The sequence below is a fragment of the Scyliorhinus canicula genome, chromosome 21 (assembly GCF_902713615.1).
Source record: "Scyliorhinus canicula chromosome 21, sScyCan1.1, whole genome shotgun sequence".
NCBI lineage: Eukaryota > Metazoa > Chordata > Chondrichthyes > Carcharhiniformes > Scyliorhinidae > Scyliorhinus > Scyliorhinus canicula.
In genome coordinates, this window is record NC_052166.1 from 61972524 (window position 1) to 61990087 (window position 17564).

A 17564-nucleotide genomic window follows, 5' to 3' on the forward strand; every position below is an offset into this window, starting at 1 on the left:
TTTAAGGCTCAAGACGCCGGAGGAGCCATTTATAGCTCAGTGCAGCCAAGAGCCTGGAATTCAGAGAAACCTGAGGCAATGCTATCCCTAATGAAGCTAGTGATCTGCAAAAGAGTTGGTATTTTGCAAGTGACTGGAGGCAGGGGCAGCAAGGTAGCACAGTGGGTAGCACTGTTGCTTGACAGCTCCAGAATCCCAGGTTCAATTCCCGGCTTGGGTTACTGTCTGTGTGGAGTCTGCACGTTCTCCCCGTGTCTGCATGAGTTTCCTCCGGGTGCTCCGGTTTCCTTCCACAAGTCCCGAAAGACATGCTGAAGGTCACTTGAACATTCTGAATTCTCTCTCTGTGTACCCGAACAGGTGCCGGAATGCGGCAACTAGGGCTTTTCACAGTAACTTCATTGCAGTGTAAATGTAAGCCTACTTGTGACAATAAAGATTTTTTGAAAACTTTGTAAATCACATGAAAAGCAGTTTCAGCAGAAGAGATTGAACCATTGGTGAGTGAGCAGTCACTGAGGCAGTCCTGGTTGAAGCATGTTTTGAGGAAGTTCAGAGGCTAAATCTTTTAAAAGTAAAAAGTTGAAATTCCTTGAGGGAGATGAGTTTAACGAGAATTTGTGACTCACATTGGTCACTTGATGTCTGGGTGGGTGCTGAGAAATCTATGGGATCTGTCTTGGTCGCATTTGCCATTTAATGTACAATTTGTCTGCTAATTCCAATATACCTTATGATAATTCTAAATGTAAGGTGGGCTATTTTAGATTGTTTATTTTTCCAACTGTGTATTGTAAAATGTATTTTGCTTGTTTAAAACCACTGAATCTTGTGGCTTTATTCTCTGAGTAAATGTCTGGGATTCTATACATTTTAAAAAATTTATTTACGGGTTGTGGGCGTCGCTGGTTAGGCCAGCATTCATTGCTCATCCCGAGGTGCCCTTCAGATGGTGGTGGTCAGGAGGCAAGTTACTCGGCATAGGATTCGTCTTCTTTAAACAGTTACTGGTCCCCAACCAGGTCGCAACAATTTACCCTGACCTCAGTTGTTGGAGTGTTTGATGGGGAAAGGCGAGGGTAGTCAGTTTGTCCTCAACTGATTTCCATTCCAAATTAATGTATCTACAATGGCTGCAACAACAGTGAAGGCAAACTGAGGCATTAAGATGAAACAGAACCACTTAAATGAAGCTGAATACCTTGCTTGAACCTATAAACCTCAAAACACATGCATTGGCTGAGTCCCAAATTGCAATTTAAAGCATTCTGCCCCACAACAAATGGGACTAACAGAGGAACAAATTTACACCTTACTGTAATATACAGATATGCAATGTTGACTCTAAAATAAAACAAATATCAAATAACAGGCACTGCAGTAAATAGTGTTTTGGGTGAACAAAGTTCATAAATACAATTGGCGGATGCAGATATTGTATTTTGCCTGTAGCTGCCAATTGATCATAGCCTTCTTGTACAACCTATTGTTCATTTAGTAATTTTGTGTCAATGTCTCTGTCAGACTGCAACTGAGCATTCATCAATATTCCCCATCTCATCTACGCTCCACTGATTCTAGCCTTCAAACCAGGTATTTCTATATCAACACAAGTTCATTCACTAGCTCATTGCTTGGAACAAAGCACTGTGGCTGTACGAGTGACACTAATCAGAGTCAAAACGTGCTTTAACAGAGTCATGCTGAAGCTGGCATACAATTCGCTGACTGCAGTCAACCTGCAAGCTCACTTTGTGAGGCAAGATTCATCTCATCCATTTAAAGAGAGCTCCAGCTTCTAATAGCATAGGCTATTGTTAGTCATGTGTCCGAAAATTAACTTTGCAAATACTTTTGGTAACAGGCATGTTGCCAATACAAACTGTTTTACTCCAGTTTCACAATCACTGTTGAAGGTTTCATTTGTTACATCTCGTATGCATCGATCTGCACTGCATATGGGGAGACACGATTAACTGTAGTCCCTAGGTGAAAAGGGTGACTGGTGTGACGGAATGGCTTCTGTTGTGGCCTGCGTTTAGTACAGTATCCTCATCACTATCCTGTGAACACTTCAACCAACTGCTGATTTTACCAGTAAAAAATAATCCGACCATGGTGCTCAGAAAGAATTCAATCTCCATACATTCCGTCAACTTTAATTTCCATTACAAATTCCTTTACCCAGATTTATATTGGAAACTGCCTCTGTAAAGATACCAAACTCTAGTCACACAATCCTGCGAGTGGTGGCGCTGCATAGGAAACTGAGAGAAAGATTGATCAGAAGTCTATGGAAGAGTAAGGTTTTTACATGTATTTTAGATATGTAGTGAAAGGTGTTAGGTTTTAAAAATAACATTATTCAAAAAGTGAAGCAAATGAAACAAGTCACATACATCTCGCAAGTTGTGCTGGGTGACCATCCGATCAGCTTGCCGAGCATCAAGTTGAGCCGTCACCTTCAGAATGGCCTCTTTATCTGGTGCCTTTTGCTCCTGTTTCTTCTGACAGAAAATAAAAATGAATTAAATGTGTTCATTGTACTTTAGGAAAAAAGTGAGTACATGGTGCAGGCAACCAGCACTCAACACCTGGTTGAGATAACTAGACTTCAAATGCCCAAAGACAGAGAAGCACTCAGTTATCGCTCATTTACACCCCCCCCCCCCCCCCACCCCCGAGCCCACTTGACCTTCCACAGGAAACGCTGACAGCTATATAGAAGTGCTTTAGATTTGACACTTTCCCAGCTTAACAGAGAGTCAAAAAGGACAAACCGAGAAAATCATAATAAAAAGCACTCGTATGTTCCAGTAACCTTTGCGGCTGATAAACAGCCAGAGGTTAGACGGGAAGTTTCCTATATTGGCTGCATAAACACAAAAAGGTGGTTTTAGATAGGTTTAAACAAAAAGTAGAAGAGAGGGGTACCTTTTCTTCAGCGGACACGTCAGCCATCTTTGGAGGAGCAGCAGGAGCTCGCTTTTTAATTAACAATAAAACATCTGGAATAAAAAAGGACAAAGGAAAGGGACAATGCAATGTGGACATGTCGTTGGGATGGCAGCTATTATCTGAGGACATTACTCAGTCATCTCACCACTTGATTATACAAAATGATGAGTTGGGGTTAATTTAAAAACACCGTTCAGTTCAGCAACAGGAATTACCCACAGCATATTAAACATCCTCATTATGCTAACATTTCACATGGGCACTTGGATCAATATTTTACTTTGAGAAATATTAGTCTTAGTTTCAAAAGTTGCTGCCCTGGATGCTAAAAGTCCAATTGGAATATGCTTCTTTGCTGCATTACTTGGATTGTTCTCTTGTAAATTTTTCCCTCTCGTATTTGGGACACATAACAATAAATGTGTTCAGTAAGAAGTCTTACAACACCAGGTTAAAGGCCAGATGTATCACCCGATGAAGGAGCTGCCCTCCGAAAGCTAGTGATCCCAAATAAAGCTGTTGGACTTTAACCTGGTGTTGTAAGACTTCTTACTGTGCTCACCCCAGTTCAATGCCAGCATCTCCACATAATGTGTTGGTGACTCTTAATCACACTACCACCCTGGGCTTTACAACCAACTCTGATTCTACTCTCACCACAACGGAGCACACAACTACCCTTGTAGCCGCCCACACCAGGTATTGGTGAGCGAGAACCCAAAGCCAATTCTTCCCTAATTTAGGACTTCATCAAGATTAAAACCCCAGCTCAACATCTCACCACTACTTCTGCGCCTTTCAATTTCAATGGTTTGTCTATGTTTTTCAATACTAATGACACATGAACCAGCTCGATAAAAACTCAATATAGCAACAGAAGATTGAAACTCAAAAGTTAATAAAACCCAATGAAATAATATAAAAATAACAGCCCATTACAGGCAGCTATAGGTCACAACACATTCCCTACTTCTGGTTGACTTTATCAGTTGCTTAGTTGATCTAAACCATTGAAGCACATGACCCACCTCAACCATCTGTTTATCTCTCCATGCAATACACGCCCAGCCATATGTTACTCTGCAGGTTAATGTAGCAGGAATAAAGCCCAATATAGAGTGGGCCACACACTTGGAAATGAACTTCCTTTTCTTCCAAAGCAGATGCTGCATAATTCAGAAACATAACATGGTAAATGTTTGCCCCACATGGCTCTGGCACTCACCTTTGTCCTGGAGGTTCTCCTCAATGACAGTCTTGGTGTCCGAAAGGGCCCTCTCTGCAGTAGCATGAAGGAGTTTATGGTGTGTTACGGTCTTCGGATCGTCTAATCCTCCTTGTACACACTGCAAAACATCCCATACATGGTTGGTAAAAAGTGACTTAAGGGTACTATTTACTGCAGGTCTGGATTCAACCCATTTACCTACCTAATACTGAAGCAATAACCAGTCTCCCCATATGCAATAGCCAGTGTTCCTTGCATCAGGGAAAAGGGAAACACAAAATCATACTTAAATCTTCAATGTTACCTTAATATGCTTCTCCTAAATCTTCCCCTTTTTACCAACTAACTCTTCTGCCCTCCTAAAGGTACCTACTTGTTTTCGGAGTATAGGTGTGCAAGCATTGGGAACCAGGAAGAATCCCATCCTCAGTTGATATGTGCACTTTCAGCAGGGATCACTGAAAAGCAGTTGGGGACAAGCTCACAACTGGATCTTTCACGAAACACAAGTAGCAGTGGACCAGCTGGTCAAGCCTGCTCGACCCTTCATTATGATTGTGGCTGACTTTGGGTTCATGTTCCCATTCCCTCCTCATATCCCACAATTCCCTGAGACAACAAAAATATTTATTTTGTTCCTGTTCCCTCAATGACATCCATATTAATGCCTCAGCTGGATTCTCAGAGGACTGTACAATCAGATATTTGTGATTAATCTCAACAAACCATTCAATAACGTTATGCCCAATTCTCCCATCGAATCATAGAATTTACAGAGCAGAAGGAGGCCACTCAGCCCACCGAGTCTGCACAGGCCCTTGGAAAGAGCACCGTACTTAAGCCCACACCTCCATCCTATCCCAGTAACCCGGTAATCCCACCTAGCCTTTTGGACACTAAGGGGAAATTTTGAGTGGCCAACCCACCTAACCTGCACATCTTTGGACTATGGTAGGAAACCGGAGCACCCAGAGAAAACCCACAGAGACACAGGGAGAACGTGCAGACTCCGCACAGACAGTGACTCAAGCTGCCATGTCATCAGAAACAGTACACCATTATAATGTTGGAGAACTCAAAATGATCTTACTAAATAATCAAAGTTTGGAATGAAGATTATTACTTATGGGTGGAGTTTTAAGTACAGTTCAAGCAACTATGAACATTTCACCTCACTCTTTTAGCCCTGGTAGCAAGAGAAGTACAGACATGTCAAGTAACAGTTCCTCCTGTCCTATCATCTCCACCACCTAAAACAAAACAAGTGTTGCAATCCCATGACAACACCAATCACGCCCACCGACACAAAGCAATTGACTTGAATATCGCTATTCCTTTGGTGTACTTGGGGAACATCCTGGAATTCCCACATCATGGGATCCAGAACCACAGTGCTGAATTGATTCAAGCCATCAGTCTCTCCGTCAATTGAATAAATAAACCTAGCAATAAATGGGGCCTTTTGAACATCAGGCCTCAACAAAAGTTGAAAGAGAGAGAGTTAGTGCAGACAGTGGTAGAACACAGCTACACTTGTTATCTACCTGCAATGACTGCAACATATGATCACCCAGGTGGTTTTTATTACATACAGTGCTATTAACCAGTTGATGAAGGTCCTTTTTAATTCATTCACTGTGACTATGCCTACAGCATCCCACCAACCAGAGTCTAATTTTTAAATCTCTACCTTCATCATTTTTAGATGCCCATTCCACATAGTTCTTCACAAGTGGTGACATTCGGGCATCAATCTCTTATTTGGTCATCACCAGCACCTTCTTGTCCCTGTTCAGCAAAGTGCAGTGTACAATTTTAAGATATCTCTCGGAGGTCCCATGTCCTTCTTTCACTGCTTAAACGCCTACACTGCTTTAGTCTTTCTGCACAAGGCCCCAAACTCTGTTTGGCACTGTGACTGCAGTGATACGAACATTAGCATTTCCTAAAGCAGTTAACTTAAGGAGTTTGTAATACGAACTAAACAGTCGAGCTGTTGGTTGTCTGAATGATTACATTTCAACCAAAATTTCATCAGCAACTCATTACACCACAAACCAGCTTTTCTTCAACGTGAAGTAGAAGTCAGCGACAAGCCATTCAGCTCAAAGTACCACAATTTCACACAAAGCGGAGAACCGCTTTCTCAGTCAAAAGTGGATATTTCTAAATGCCAATGTCCTTCTATTTCTGCATAAATCACAGTGAGTGAAATTTTCCAGATCACTGCTGAAAATAGTCTCTGAGCCATATACATCAGGTCGTTCGATCACTAGGTTGTGCTGGGTTAACCACTTTTATCAAATGAGTGGCAAGATACAAAATTAGCCCCAACACTGCTGGCACAGAAAGGTTAAAAAGTTAGCCAGTGCAGCAACTCCTACTGAAGTGCATACTGGACAGTGACCCAAGGACAGGATAATAAATGGCAGTGGGGTCTCCCTTATGTGAATAATGGTCACCTGGGCCAGAGTAACTAGCGTCCTCAGTACTCTACTTCATGGAAGGCGTCACTGGCTTGCAAAGAGAAATGGCAGCTTACAGTGTTGCAAATCCTATGGCACGAATACATTCACATATGGGGTAGACCTATATTGCTCAAACGCATCTTGTCCAGGTTCGATAAGCCTTCCAGCTTTCCAGGAGAAGGTACCAGACAGTATTCTGGGTTAATTCCAGAGTTGAGGGGGTTGAATTACAAGGAGAGGTTAAGTAGACTGGGACTGTACTCGTTGGAATTTAGAAGGGGATCTTATAGAAACATACAAAACTATGAAGGAAATAGATAGGATAGATGAGGGGAAGTTGTTTCCACTGGCAGGTGAAAGCAGAACTAGGGGGCATAACCTCAAAATAAGGGGAAGTAGATTTAGGACTGAGCTTAGGAGGAACATCTTCACCCAAAGGGTTGTGAATCTATGGAATTCCCAGCCCAGTGAAGCAGTTGAGGCTCCTTCATTAAATGTTTTCAAGATAAAGATCGATAGTTTTTTGAAGAATAAAGGGTTATAGTGTTCGGGTAGGAAAGTGGAGCCGAGTCCACAAAAGATCAGCCATGATCTCATTGAATGGCGGAGCAGGCTCGGAGGGCCAGATGGCCTATTCCTGCTCCTAGTTCTTTCGTATTCTTCCTCAGCGTTACAAATTGTTAGGCGGAAAAGCTGATGAAGGGCATTGCACATGGCCTGTCAAAGGAACGAGCTTGATGAGTGATGGCATTTTTCCTGTTCGTGTTATGGCCTGAACACTTCCTTTGGGTTCAAGGCCTCATAGCTCTTGGGTTTGTTTTGTTACCTCAGCTACCTGCTGTCACTGTTTCACATAATCTTTTCCATGCATTTACATTTCAGGATGATCCTGAAGTAAAGAGAAGTTTTGGTAGAGGAAAGCGGGGCCCAATAATGCTTGAGGTGGCCAGGTGGAGCAAATGGTGATGAATGGCTAAACCATTTGCCATATATATTAACTTCTGTGCTTTTTGCAGTTAGAACATAGAACAGTACAGCACAGAACAGGCACTTCAGCCCTCGATGTTGTGCCGAGCAATGATCACCCTACTTAAACCCACGTAACCCGTATACCCGTAACCCAACAATCCCCCCATTAACCTTACACTACGGGCAATTTAGCATGGCCAATCTACCTAACCCGCACATCTTTGGACTGTGGGAGGAAACCGGAGCACCCGGAGGAAACCCACGCACACACGGGGAGGACGTGCAGACTCCACACAGAGTGACCCAGCCGGGAATCGAACCTGGGACCCTGGAGCTGTGAAGCATTGATGCTAACCACCATGCTACCGTGAGGCCACAAGTTGAGGGGGAAGGGAATTTGGGGCCCAATCTGGGGGAAGGGGTGAAGCGAAGACCGGGCCAAAGAGCAAGGATTTTACTGGGAATAACAGCAAATGGACACAGAGGAAGTTGGGCAGCACGGTGGCACAGTGGCAGCACTGGACCCGGGTTCAATTCCGGCTTTGGGTGACTGTCTATGCTGGGTGTGCACACTCTCCCAGTGTCTGCGTGCGTTTCCTCCGGTTTCCTCATACAGATGTGCAGGTTAGGTGGACTGGCCATGCTAAAATTGCCCTTAGCGTCCAAAGATAGGGCTGAGTGGGATTAAGTAAGGTGTTCTTTTGGAGAATCAGTACAGACTTGATGGGCCGAATGGCCTCCTTCTGCACTGCAGAGATTCTATGAAATTCGGTCTGGAAATTCAGCTCAGATTTTTAGAAAAACAAAGAAAACAAACTTTTAAAATATAATTTCCAATTGGCTGTCATAGTAGAAGTTTGTTTTAGTTAGTCATACCATTACACAGTTCCCCAACAGCTTCCCAGAGTCCAAACAAAATGATGCGGATCAGACAATTTGGGCATCAGTCAAGCACACAAACAGTTCAACAGGATAAAACCAGAATTTCAAAAATAGCATCTGACCATGCTACAGCCCAGAAATTACAGCAGAATGTGCGTCATTCAAGGGCAGCACAGTGGTGCAGTAGTTAGCACTGCTGCCCCACAGCGTCGAGAACCCAGGTTCCCACCTGGCCCTGGGTCACTGTCCATGTGGAGTTTTTTCTATATAAATTTAGAGTACGGAATTCATTTTTTTTTTCAATTGAGGGGCAATTTCGCGTGGCCGATTCACCTACTCTGCACATCTTTTGGGTTGTGGGGGCGAAACCCCCGCAAACACGGAGAGAATGTGCAAACTCCACACGAACAGTGACCCAGGGCCGGGATCGAACCTGGGACCTCGGCTCCGTGAGGCAACAGGGCTAATCCACTGTGCCACCCAGTCCATGTGGAGTTTGCACATTCTCCCTGTGTCTGCGTGGGTCTCACCCCCACAACCCAAAGATGTGCAGGGTAGGTGGATTGGCCACACTAAATTGCCCCTTAAATTGGGGGGGGGGGGGGGGGGGGGGGGGGGGGGGGAGAGGGAGGAATGTGTGTCATTCCAAGGACCAGAAGTCTGGTTCTATTGGCATTGTTAAGATATATCAAACTTTTATTTTAATTGTGACCAACATAAATGAAATAGAGCAGTGGGAAATGACAACATAGCAATGTAGGGCAGCTGCGAAGTTACTGACCTTGAGCAAGACCCAACAAGCTTAGCACATCCAACAAAAAAGGAAGATGGATGGATATCCCAGCTATTCACCAGGAAATTACAGCATCCAGCTGAAGAGTTACAGCAAACCTCAAAATATTAAAAAACCTCAAAATATTAAATGAGCAGCTAATTGGAGAGAAAAATTCAATCTCCGAGATGGAAGGATGAACACACTAATACTTGAAACACTTGCTACACTATCAAACTGCCTGTCCAAAATCAAAAACTAAATGACAATATTTCAACAATATTCCAGCTCATTAACAAAATTAAAGCCATCCTCTTTCTCTCCCACTGGTAGCTTTGCATTCCATCAATCTCATTGGCTGTCGAGTCAGGAAACATGGAACTTCAGTGTGCTGCTCGATCTCAGATTCCCCCAGTAGAATCTGCCCCGTTACTGAAATAGCTTTCCTGCACCACTACCAAAACACTAATCCATGCCCTCAGTGTTTCCAAGCTAAACCTCTTCAGCACTATCCTCACATTTCTATTAAAAAAGGTATAAAATTCTGCAGCCAAAGTGAACAGCCCCATGCTCTCCAAGGACCACTCTGCCAGAGTTGACCCCCAAATTTGCCCCCATATTTTCAAAGTTACAATGATCTTCTTCAGCCTCACATCTCTCAATCACTCCCCCATTTCTCCAATCCAGCTGTGAGGACACTTAGCAGCTCCTCTCCACTGCACCCCTTTCCCCACCTTAGCCAAATTCCTTAGACTGTAAAAGTGAATTGAGATATTTTCCTGCACAAGCTTCTCTTGTTTCACCCTTGGCTGACTGCGAACCACTATTACTTACAGTTCGCAACCTTGAATTATTGCTGCCCTCATGGTGACTTGGAGTTAGCTATATTTAGTTGTTTATAAGATACGCTAATCCAGAGGGCTGTTAAGGTAATTTGTTGATAAGTGAAAACGACACCTGCAGCTCAATACTGCTACTTATGGGTGGCACGGTAGCACAGTGGTTAGCACTGTTGCTTCACAGCTCCAGGGCCCCAGGTTCGACTCCCAGCTTGGGTCACTGTCTGTGAGGAGTCTGCACGTTCTCCCCGTTTCTACGAGAGTTTCTTCTGGGTGCTCCAGTTTTCTCCCACAGTCCAAAGATGGTTAGGTGGATTGGCCATGCTAATTTGCCCTTAAGTATCCAAAAAAAAGTTAGGTGGGGTTACTTGGATAGAGTAGAAGAGTGGCTTATGTGGGGTGCTCTTTCCAAGAACAGGTGCAGACTCAATAGGCCGAATGGCCTCCTTCTGCATTATAAATTCTGTGATTCGGAGGTACTCACAGGCCCTGCTTACCCCTTCCTTGAGTAATCCCAATAACCTATTATTCTCCTTCTCATAATTTTCGGAAATGGGAGGATAAGGGGACTAAGACACTGAAAGATTTGTTTCTTAGGGGGTTGGTTTGCAAGATGAAGGAGCTGGAAGTGAAGTCTGGGCTGGAGCAGGGGGAAATGTTTAGATACGTGCAGGTTTGAGATTTTGCCAGAAAGGAGATACAGAGCTTCCCGGTGAAGCCGGCCTCCACATTGCTGGAGGTGCTGACGACAGGGGGACTAGAGAAGGGGGTAGTGTTAGCGGTTTACAGAGCTATTTTGGAAGAGGAGAAGGCACCATTGGAAGGGATCAAAGTAAAGTGGGAGGAAGAGTTGGGAGAGGATATGGAGGAGGGGTTCTGGTGTGAGGTGCTCCGGAGAGTGAATGCCTCCAACTCGTGCGTGAGGTTGGGGCTGATACAGCTGAAGGTGGTATACAGAGCAAACCTCACGAGGGCGAGGATGAGCCAATTCTTTGAAGTAGAAGATGTGTGTGAACGTTGTGTGTGGGGGGGGTGGTACACGTGAAACTGGACCCGGGCCCCCGGGAGGCCATATTCAGGCTGTCGGACCAGCCAGGGTTGAAAACGGGTGCGGAGGCCGATGTTGTAGCCTTCGCCTCGTTGATCGCCCGAAGGCGGGTCCTGATGGTTTGGAGAGCAACCTCTCCACGCTGTGCCCTGGCCTGGCGGGGGGACCTGTTGGAATTCTTGACTCTTGAGAAGGTTAAGTTTGATGGGTTCTACAATTCATGGGCATTATTCATTATGCACTTTCCAGAAGTGGATAACATCGAACATTATTTGGGGCGTGTGAGTGGGAGAGTTGGGGAGAGGGGGGCTGTGTATGTTAATGGCAACTATGGGTGATCCCTAATTCATTTTTGTCATTTGTTTGTGTGAACATGCGGGCTAATGTTTGGGGTTTGGTGGGAGGATGGGATCGTTGTTATTGATATGGGGATTGACATATTTGTTACTGATTATTATTTAGTTGGTGGGTGTAAATTTGGGAGAAAATGTGAAAAATTAGGAGAATAAAAAATATTTTAAAAAACAATTCTCTTCTCTCATGTACTAACTAAAACTCAGGTAAGGTACTTCACATACAAGCTTTAATCATGCCTTCACACATGCAATTAAGATTTATTAAGATGCAATGCACACACATTACTCCATCAGAACTTCTGAATTCTCTGGACAATTATGAGTAGTCAGGCTGATAATTCCCTTTTATAGCCCAGCACGTGGAGGTCAATTATTACACCTACCTCAAGACAGGGTCAGGCATGAAATTATTTTTCCTACATTGCTTATTTATGACACAGTAATGCAGTTACCTATTGAACTGTCATAAGCAGCAATATCCCAAGACACTCAAAACTAATTTTAGAATAACACACATTGCAGAGAATGACAAAACTGCACATGTTTAGAGAAGATTTATATTTCTGTCGTTGGACAACCACTCCCCTGGACTACAAGATCAGTCAACTGCATAAAGTGCAAAAAAATCCATCAGTCTTCCAAATTACAATGCTAAATTCCTAGTAGTATGTAACTAGATCAATGCAAAATCAATAAAGAAATTCTTGACATAAACACACTGCACTTTACACTTGACTCTTGACAGAAACTGATTGTATATATTATTAGAAAGAGGAGTATTATAACTGGGTAAATGGTGAACACGGGACAGTTCTAACACTTCTGTTTGCAGCACCATGCGCACATGCTTATTTGTGACTCTCACTGCCAGAGAACAAATACAACAAGGAATCCAAATCATAAAACAAATTTCCCAACATCCTCACAGCCTAAATAAAAGATCACTGGAAGCAGGGACAAAAAAAAAACTATTGGGAATAAACACTCAGTAATTTAATAGCAAAACCACAAGCAACACGCTAAAAATAATTCCACCACTGAGCCCATCTCCCCTTTAAGGACAGACATTAGCTCAGTTGAACTCTGGACTACACTTGGCTTTTCCATTAACCTAGTTTGTATTAATCATGTTCATAACTGAAATAGTTAATTTATTTATCTTGGGTAGAACTAGGATTTTTTTTGCACTTCAGTTTAGTGGGTGGTGTCATGTGAGTAATTTAAGAAATGGGTGTTTAAGAAATGTACCTTTAAGAAATGAGTGTTTATCAGTGATGTCAGAGTGTGGGTGAAGCCGGGCTGTCTGTCAGCTTTTTACTTTCGTTTTGGGCTGTTTGTTGCAGGGCGTGTTTTAGTTTTGTTTTCAATGTTGGAGCTGAAGCCAGATCGAGCAGGTGTACTGTTGATCTCTCTGCCATGAAAAGACTATCTCTTGATCATTTGGTGAATTTAGAATTATAAATGTTCTCAGTAGTGAATGTAAACCTAATGTGCTTCTGTTAAAAGGTGTTTCTTTTGTCTTCTGGATGTTGTTTGAGAAGTTATTAAGGATTACTTAGTGTTGTATTCTTTGGAGGTTGTATTTGAATTGATGGTTGCTAAAATGTTCACAGTATGTTTTAAAAAGGTTAACTTGAATTCATAGAGTAAACATTGTTTTGCTTTAAAAAATACTTTTCCATTTCTGCTGTACCACACCTGTAGAGTGGGCCGTGTGCTCCCCATACCACAATCTATTAAAAGTTGTGGGTCAGGTCAAGTCCATGATACACTTTGGGGTTCTCTAAACCCTGGTCTATAACAGTGGAGAAGCGCTCCCCGCGAAGGGGGTGAGTGACAGGGTGCTCTCGGGGGTCTGGGTCGGGGAGGGGAAGATATCCGATATCTACAAGCTTATGCAGGAGAAGGAAGAGGCGTCAGTAGAGGAGCTGAAAACGAAGTGGGAGGGGGAACTGGGGGAACAGATCGAAGACGGGACATGGGCTGATGCCCTGGAGAGGGTAAATTCTTCCTCCTCGTGTGCGCGGCTTAGCCTCATCCAATTCAAGGTGCTGCATAGGGCCCACATGACTGGGACGAGGATGAATAGGTTCTTTGGGGGTGAAGATAGGTGTGCCAGGTGCTCGGGGAGTCCAGCGAACCATGCCCATATGTTCTGGGCATGCCCGGCATTGGAGGAGTTCTGGAAGGGGGTGGCGAGGATGGTGTCAAGGGTGGTGGGATCCAGGGTCAAGCCAGGATGGGGACTCGCGATCTTTGGGGTTGGGGTAGAGCCGGGAGTGCAGGAGGCGAAAGAGGCCGGTGTGCTGGCCTTTGCGTCCCTAGTAGCCCGGCGAAGGATTTTGCTACAGTGGAAGGACGCGAGGCCCCCAAGCGTGGAGACCTGGATCAATGACATGGCGGGCTTCATTAAGCTTGAGAAGGTTAAATTCGCCCTGAGAGGATCGGTGCAAGGGTTCTTTAAACGGTGGCAACCTTTCCTCGACTTTCTGGCTCAACGATAGGGTACTGGGACAGTAGCAGCAGCAACCCGGTGGGGGGGCGGGGGGGGGGGGGGGGGGGGGGGGGGGGGGGGGGGGGGGGGGGGTTGATTATGTTAGCTTATTTTATTTAAATGTGATTTATCTAATTTTAATTTATGGTTAAGTTCTCTTGTTTGGGGGGGGGTGGGGGAATGTGATACATGTGATGTTACGGTATGGGGGGAATTGTGGGTGTTATGGGGCTGTTAGTTGCATATTACTGCTTTTTGCTATACTTTTTGTTATATTTTCTGCAAAAAATTCCAATAAAAAAAAAAAATTAAAAAAAAAAAAAAAACAGTGGAGAAAGAGTTTGCATTTGTAAATCTCCTTCAAATGTCTTCTGGTTGCCCCAAAGCACTACAGATAATGAATGACATTTGAAATTGTGGACCTTGTTGCAATGCGGGCAAGTTCAGAAGCTTGTTTGTTCATCGCAAGGTTAGGTCTCACAATTTGAAATGAGAATGATTTCTGGTGCTTTGCATTTGTAGATTGGCAGTTAGTCAGGAGACTTAGTGGTAGAGGTCGCAAGCTTGGAAGGTACTGTCGAAGGAGGTTTGGTGAGTTGCTGCAGTGCAGTGTGAACAGCGCCGTGCTAATCTGCACAGGGGATCTTAGTTTAACGATGGCACCCCCAACAATTTCCCAATTTTGCACTGAAGCGCCAATATAGATTAAATGTGCTTAAGTTTGAGTAGGGTTTGAATCACAACCTTCTGACCACTGAACTGAGACTAACACTTCACCTCCTTACTAAAAAATATAGTAAAATCTTTATTTACAATTACAAAACTGACTGTATTAAAAATATTAAGTGCACTGGTGGGCCTGTACAGGTGACCTGAATTATTCATTCAACCCATTCCATCCAAAAAAGGGGGAAACAACCTTGTAGTCCAATAGGTCAGATTGCAAACTCTAGAATTTATCGTGACTGAAAGCAAATACAAAACACACTGTGTCCTGAACAGAGAACTCCTCAACATTTACGATGCTGTGCTAGTCACCCACATGGCAACTCAGCTACAAAGACTCATGGACTGTCACTCTCACCCGTAACTGTATTGATGGAACAAGGTTCCTTTGAAAACTACACTGTTAAGCCAATTGCATTGCATTGTTAAAGATAGGTGATGATTATTGGTTCAACCTCTAAATGAGTATAAATGGACACAGTTGGATGAGGGGAAGCAGAAAGAGGCTGTCTGTGCTGAGCTGTTCCGAGCAAGAACTTGCTCAAGGTAAAGGAAATGCCTCTGGCTTATTCCTTCACCATATGTTATTATTGGAGTTAGCAATGGTGTTAAATTTCTGCCCAAGATCACAGCTGGAAGTGTCTTTCACATTCTACTGCCTTGGGTCCAAAGTGACATAGACAATCTGTCCCTTGATGCAGAATCAACATGCATGGGGAAAGCAGTACCACCTTTGGCTGATGTGTAAAACCAGGACTATGGTTTTAACACCAGAGTTCTCAGCACCTTGCTGTATGGCTGTGAAACATGGATGACTTGCAGTTACCAGGGAAAGAGACTCAATAATTTCCATATTTGTTGTCTGTGGTGCATTATTGGTGTACCCTGGCAGGACCAAATCACCAATGTGGCAGTCCTCTCAGAGGAGGCAGAGCTCCCAAGTGTTTTGGCAGAAACCAAACCGAGACAGTTTCATGGATTGGGCATGTCCACATGATTGAAAATAATCAAATATTCAAGGACTTCCCGTATGGTGAGATAGTCAGAGCCAGACGACAAGTAGTGCTTCAAAGACACTTGCAAGTGTGGCATGAAAGCCCCAAACATCGACTACTGGACCTGGGAATCAATAGTTGGTGAAAGTGGGAAAAGGTGACACTCTCTGCAGCCTGGCGTGCATAGTGACCAGCAACTTATTTCCCCACCCTCACAAAATCCCTTCCATGCAAACCTTTTCCCCACCCACACAAAATCCCTTCCCCCAGAAACCCCTTGGCCCACTCTCCAGAAACAAGTTTCCCCACCCCTCACAAACCCCACCCGAGAAACCCCTCCCAACACAAACCCCCTCCCTCATCTCCAAAACCCCTCCCCCACCCAACCAAACCCTGACCCGACCCAAACCCCCTCCCTCATCACCAAACCCTCTCCCCCAACACCAAACCCTCTCCCCTACCACCAAACCCCTTCCCCCACCCCTCGCCCACCTCCAAACACCCTCGACCCCACCCACAAACCCCCCTCCCCCGCCCTGTGCTCCCGCTCACACCCCTCCCCGGGGCGGGGGGCCTTACGTGCTTCAAGCAGCGCTCCTTGAGTTTCTCGATGCTGGTGTCCTCGGTCACCTCCTCCAGCCACTCGGCCCCCTCCATGGTGCAGATGTGGAGCCTCAGCACCTTCCCGGCGAAGATCTTCTCCTCCTGCACAAACATGGCCCCCCCGGGGGGTGAATCAAGACCCCTTATTCCGCCCTGTCAGTGGCCACCATGGCAATCAGTCCGCCCAGCGGGCCCGGGCCTCTCTCACCCCCGCGCTCGATCCCACCAGCCAGTGTGACCTTTCACCCGCCCTCCACCGGGTTAGCCCGGTGCGCATATGCGCCGCGCGCAGAGCATTCTGGTCGTTGTAGTTCCCACTCTTCAGCTTTTGCTGGGAGTGACTGGTTCCGCAGACTTAATAATGATAATCGCTTATTGTGACAAGTCGGCTTCAATGAAGACAAAAAAACCCTAGTCGCCACATTCCAGCACCTGTTCAGGGAGGCTGGTACAGGAATTGGACCCACGCGGCTGACATTGTTCTACATTACTACTGTGCTAAAGCACGGCCTGCCAATGTGTTTCCAGCCAATTAAATACTTTTTAAATTGTCATCACTAACGTCGGAACCATCGCAACCAATTCCTGCACAGCAAGCTCCCACCAACAGCAATAATGATAATCTTTATTGTCACAAGTAACACTGCAATGAAGTTATTGTGAAAACCCCCTTATCACCACATTCCGGCACCTTTTCGGGCACACGGAGGGAGATTTCAGAATGCCCAATTCCCCTAACAAGCACGTCTTTCGGGACTTGTGGGAGGAACCCGGAGCACCCAGAGGAAACCCACGCAGACACAGGGAGAACGTGCAGACTCCGCACAGACAGTGACCCAAGCCGGGAATCAAACCTGGGACTCTGGCACTGTGAAGCAACCGTGCTAACCACTGTGCTATTGTGTAGCCCCGAGACCAGATGATCTGTTTTGTGTAACAGAATCACAGAATTTACACCGTAGAAGGAGACCATTCGGCCCATCGAGTCTGCACTAGCCCTTGGAAAGAGCACCCACCTAATCCCACGCCCCCACCCCATCCCCGTAGCCCCACCTAACCTTTTGGGCACTAAGGGACAATTTATCATGACCAATCCACCTACCTGCACATCTTTGGACCGTGGGAGGAAACCAGAGCATCCGGAGAAAACCCACGCAGACACGGGGAGGAAGTGTAAACTCCCACATGCAGTCACCCGAGGGAGGAATTGAACCCGGGTCACTGGA

At 45.0% G+C, this 17564-nt stretch overlaps 1 protein-coding gene across 2 annotated transcripts in view; it reads right to left on the reverse strand.

Moving 5' to 3' along the window:
* ubac1 (UBA domain containing 1) overlaps positions 1-16590 on the reverse strand; it is a 41760-nt gene extending 25170 nt beyond the window's left edge. The window contains exons 1-4 of one of the 2 annotated variants that reach the window (XM_038782164.1): positions 16315-16590; positions 4184-4304; positions 2935-3008; positions 2400-2504 (exon numbers count right to left, since the gene is read on the reverse strand). In XM_038782164.1, the coding sequence (XP_038638092.1) occupies positions 2400-2504; positions 2935-3008; positions 4184-4304; positions 16315-16452 (438 nt within the window). In that variant the 5' untranslated portion in view covers positions 16453-16590. Of the gene's footprint in view, positions 1-2399; positions 2508-2934; positions 3009-4183; positions 4305-16314 lie in introns of both variants that reach the window. The other variant, XM_038782163.1, reaches the window with a different exon arrangement.
* Between the last annotated feature and the right edge of the window lie 974 nt (positions 16591-17564).